At 38.8% G+C, this 4,577-nt stretch overlaps 1 protein-coding gene across 1 annotated transcript; it reads left to right on the top strand.

Moving 5' to 3' along the window:
- Positions 1-1,014: 1,014 nt before the first annotated feature.
- LOC123684534 lies at positions 1,015-3,978 on the top strand. Its single transcript, XM_045623826.1, has 4 exons — positions 1,015-2,077; positions 2,146-3,173; positions 3,277-3,387; positions 3,640-3,978. The coding sequence occupies exons 1-3, from the start codon at positions 1,015-1,017 to the stop codon at positions 3,316-3,318; spliced, it is 2,133 nt and encodes a 710-aa protein (XP_045479782.1). The 3' UTR covers positions 3,319-3,387; positions 3,640-3,978.
- The last annotated feature ends 599 nt before the right edge of the window (positions 3,979-4,577 follow it).

Below are 4,577 nucleotides of genomic sequence, written 5' to 3' on the forward strand. Positions count from 1 at the left end.
TACATTTTTCGTTTGTTACATTTTTGAAAGAGATCTTTTCTGAAACAATCTACATATGATTGCCTTGAGATCATCCTTTTAGTTTCTTATCTCATTTGGCAGTCATTTTGTTCAAGCGATAAAATAAGTACATGAGTATTAATATCTTTTATGTAAACTTTGGTTGTTTCAGAAACAGAAAAGCCATCACCTTAATTTGGCTTCTTATTAATTTCTGTTCTCTGATTTTCAGTTTTTTTTTGGTATATTTTCTTTGCTGAATTCCTGATTGGTTCTTGATAAACGTTGAAAGTTGGATAATTACATTGAGAGTTCTTCGTCTAAAGACAGCCCATCATTGTCAATTGTCAACTTACAAGTCAAATTATTTACTCTCCTTACAATTGAAGAACTGCCAGACCTAAGTTCTTATCAACTTCGGTGGAGGAAGATTGGCTCAGTATAGAGCTAGGACTTTTACCTCTTCAGGAAAGTAATTTAGGATCTTAGAAAATTTCATTTTTTTTTATACAATTATAAATTTCGGATTCACTTGTATATATTTTCATTTTATAAATATTGTATGTAAATTTTTCTGGTACCAGATATTTTAAAGATTCGGATTGTGAAATACTTATGTAATTATAAGAGGTGTTTGATCGACCTGGGTTTTTGTCCCTTCCATTTGGTAGATTCAGGGATCTGAACCACGACTCAAACAAACGACTGTTCTCGGGCATTTTGAGTTGTAACGAAGAGGTTACACATAATTTTGGCGCCCAACGTGGGGCAGTTAAGGTCTTTTTGGCCATTCGATCACTAGATCTCTCAGTTTGCCTGGTGGGGGTGACTGTTTATTTGGGGTTGATCATTATCCTCGTTCCGGATAGTTCAGGTTATTATTTTTGGGATCATCTCTCGGCAATTATATCTGATTTTTCAGTCGGGATTTATTTTTTGTTTGTTTTTTTTTGATAAGTTTTCAATTTTTCTCTTCTACCTTATCTTATTCCTTTGAATTTTCTATCGTGGAAAATGTCTCTCAACCCAAATTATCTAAAACAAAATGAACTCGCTTATGAGATTGCGATTCGAGGTATTGAGATCCCGTCATCAGTGGATGACAAACGTAAAATTTTGAGAGGTTTACTTTCACAAGAATCCTCAGATCGTAGTTTCACTGTCTTGTCTGATCCTTTTTCCTTCAAAGAAAATGTTGAAGGCATTAAAGAGAGTTTAACAGATTTGAAGGAGATTTGCGCTAAGTTCAATTCAAATTCTCCTCAAATTGATCACAAACGTATACTCACTCGTTTAACTCATGTAACTGGTAGAATTCAACGGCTATCGGTTGATAAAGATGATGAATCTGCTATCAGACAGAATCTTTATAAAGAAGTCCTTATGTTGGAGTCTGATATAGCAGAAAAGGTGTCCCCTTCTGAAGCTCATTTTCCTTCTACCTCAACACCTGTGAAGTCTGCAGGTTTGCATCATCCTCTGTCTCCTGTCAACGCTCCAACTAATTCTAAATGTATACCTGTTTATAAGTGGGGTTTAAAAAAGTTTTCGGGAAAGGAACCATTAATTCCATTCTTGGAGTTGGTTGAGTCCCTTAAGGTTTCTAGAGGTTGTACAGATTCGGACCTATTCGACTCTGCTGGGGATTTGTTTGAAAATGATGCGTGGACTTGGTGGCATAACAACCACATCAAGAATCGTTTCCTGAACTGGAACGAACTCGTTGATGCCCTGAAATCCACATTTTTGCATAGTAATTATGACTCAATGTTATTGCAGGATATCAAATCTCGTAAGCAGAATCCTCGAGAGTCAGTTGCGCTGTATATCACTTTTATGGAGGCACAATTTTATAGATTAAATAAATGTCCTTCAGAGATTGAAATGGTTAATATTATAAGGAATAATTTACTTCCTGACTATGTAAAAGCCCTTGTTTTACAGGATATTGCATCAGTATCTCAGCTGACATCTCTTTGTAGGAGAGTTGAGGATGCTCTCTGTTTAAGCGTTTCAAATCAGTTGGGAGAGCTCCAGGTGTCTGAAACTCGATCTAATGTCAGATGTTGGAACTGTGGTGAGGAAAACCATCGTTACAACGAATGTAGGAAGTTGAGAACGCGCTTCTGCTTTGGTTGCGGTCAGAGGAACGTTATCAGGTCCAACTGTCCTCGGTGTTCAAAAAACGAACAGAGGGTCCACAATCCCGCAGGTATTGGAGGCCCCTCAAGTCAAAAACCTGCTCCAAAACCGAAACAGAAATCGAATCAGAAGAAGAATTAATTTCTTCGTCACCCATAGTTATGGAGAACTCCGATTTATCTGTTCCTGAAGCGGTAAGAAAGGTTAAAAAGAACCATAGTGTCTTGAGAGAGACCAATCCCTTATTAGAACTTCGTCAGAAGGACAATCGTCCTTATCTAACAGTTCAGGTAGGAGGTGAGCTTATATCTTCCTTGGTAGATAGTGGTAGCAACGTCACAATTTTAGGTTCTTCTTCTATTCACCTTTTACGGAAGATGAATCTAGGCCTCCACTACGACGTATCGGTTAACCTTACAACGGCCGATGGAAAGCCTCAGAATACTTTGGGGTATGTCAACCTTCCCATAAGTTTGAACGAGGTGACCAAGGTACTCAGGGTACTTGTCGTACCCTCAATAACTCACGACCTTATTTTGGGTATGGATTTCATACATGATTTTAATCTGACTCTTGATTTCAGAGATTTTTCCTATGGTTCCTCTTGTTTGTCTTCGGATAACTCTGTAGCTGTGGTTCGAGCTATACTCGGATCTGATTCATTGACAGAGCCTCAAAAGTACGAATTGGACTTCGTTATAGATTTATTTAAACAAATTGCGCCCTCTGATAGATTAGGTAGGACTCATTTGTATCGGCATCATATCGATACAGGAGATGCCAAGCCAGTTAGACAAAGACAGTATCCACTTTCTCCAGCAATGCAGAAAGTTTTGAATGTGGAAATTGATAAGATGTTGGAGCTCAACATTATCAAACCTATCTCCGGGTGTAGCCCATGGTTGTCTCCACTTTGGTTGGTCCCCAAGAAGGATGGTACACACAGGGTTGTATTTGATGCCAGGAAGTTGAATTCCATCACCCTACCTGACAGTTATCCTATGCCTCCAATTGATTCTGTTCTGAGTAAGGTACGTGATGCATGTTATCTTAGCTCAATAGATTTAAAACAAGCATTTTTCCAAATTCCGTTGGATGAAGAATCCAAAATAAAAACAACTTTCGCTATTTCAGGCAGAGGCTTGTTCTGTTTCAATGTATTACCGTTTGGTTTAAATTGTGCTTGTCAAGCAATGGTGAGACTTATGGATATGGTCATTGGACCTTCTTTGGAGCCCTATGTATTTGTAGTGACTCGGTTTGCTCAGAGATGGCGCCATGGTCGTAATGCGCCACACAACATCGGCCCCGGCGTATTTATAGGGGTCGACGCAAAGCAACCGATTCACTTCTCACCCGATGGGTGGGAAGGTGTGTCTTAGGCAGAGATCGCTGGATAGCCTAACCGATGAGTCCACCAGCGATCTCGGGACGAAACACAATACCCCCGGGAGAGGGCGCACCTAAATATTGGCTCGAGACAGACTCGCCAAATATTCTATTATGTCGATGACATAATCGTTTGTACCCCTACTTTTGAAATGCATCTCGCTGTCCTCAGAAAACTATTTCACTGTCTAAAAGAGGCAAATTTGACAATAAACTTTGATAAATGTAAGTTTTGTAGACCCTCATTAAATTTTTTGGGATTTGTTGTAGATGAGAATGGTCTAAGAACGGATCCATCTAAAGTTCAAGATATTTTGGATTATCCCATTCCCAAAAATACCACACAAATTCGTCGGTTGATTGGTTTAATCGGTTATTATCGCAGATTTTTAAGAGATTTTGCTTCAGTGTGTAGTCCAATAACTGATTTATTAAAGGGTAGGAAGGAAGGTCAACCAGTTGTGTGGACAGATGATGCAAATAATGCTTTCCTCAAGATAAAATCATTGTTAACTTCAGCCCCTATTTTGGCGAGTCCAGATTTTTCAAGACCATTTAGTCTTGCTTGTGATGCAAGTGATAGTGGTGTTGGAGCAGTTTTGTTTCAGGAGGAAGATGGACTAGAACATCCAGTCGCCTACTTCAGTAAGGTTTTGAATAAGAGTCAACGTAACTACTCAACCACAGAGAAAGAACTACTGGCTATCGTACTGTCTATTGAGAAATTCAGACCATATATTGAAGGCACCGAGTTTACTGTCATAACGGATCACTCTTCGTTGGTGTGGCTTAATTCGATGAAGAATCCAAATCAACGAATCTCTAGATGGATTATGAGATTATCTTCTTATCGTTTCAAAATAGTGCATCGAAGTGGATCCCTCAACACTGTTGCTGATTCACTCTCTCGTATGTCGACTGACAGTATACAGGTTTCAATTTTGAATCTTTCTCAGTTGAAGGTTGATAAATGGTATAGCAATTTGCTGACAAAAGTTAGTAATAGTCCAGATCTGTATCCCGAATTTAAAATAGAAAATCGTGTC

The sequence above is a fragment of the Harmonia axyridis genome, chromosome 7 (assembly GCF_914767665.1).
Source record: "Harmonia axyridis chromosome 7, icHarAxyr1.1, whole genome shotgun sequence".
In the NCBI taxonomy this organism is placed as follows: Eukaryota; Metazoa; Arthropoda; class Insecta; order Coleoptera; family Coccinellidae; genus Harmonia; species Harmonia axyridis.

Coding starts and splice junctions, on each gene's coding strand:
- LOC123684534 (XM_045623826.1), top strand. CDS start 1,015: ATGTCTCTCAACCCAAATTATCTAAAACAAAATGAACTCGCTTATGAG. Junction 2,078..2,145: donor TGTCAGATGTTGGAACTGTG/GTGAGGAAAACC, acceptor GGTTGCGGTCAG/AGGAACGTTATCAGGTCCAA. Junction 3,174..3,276: donor TTGATTCTGTTCTGAGTAAG/GTACGTGATGCA, acceptor TCGCTATTTCAG/GCAGAGGCTTGTTCTGTTTC.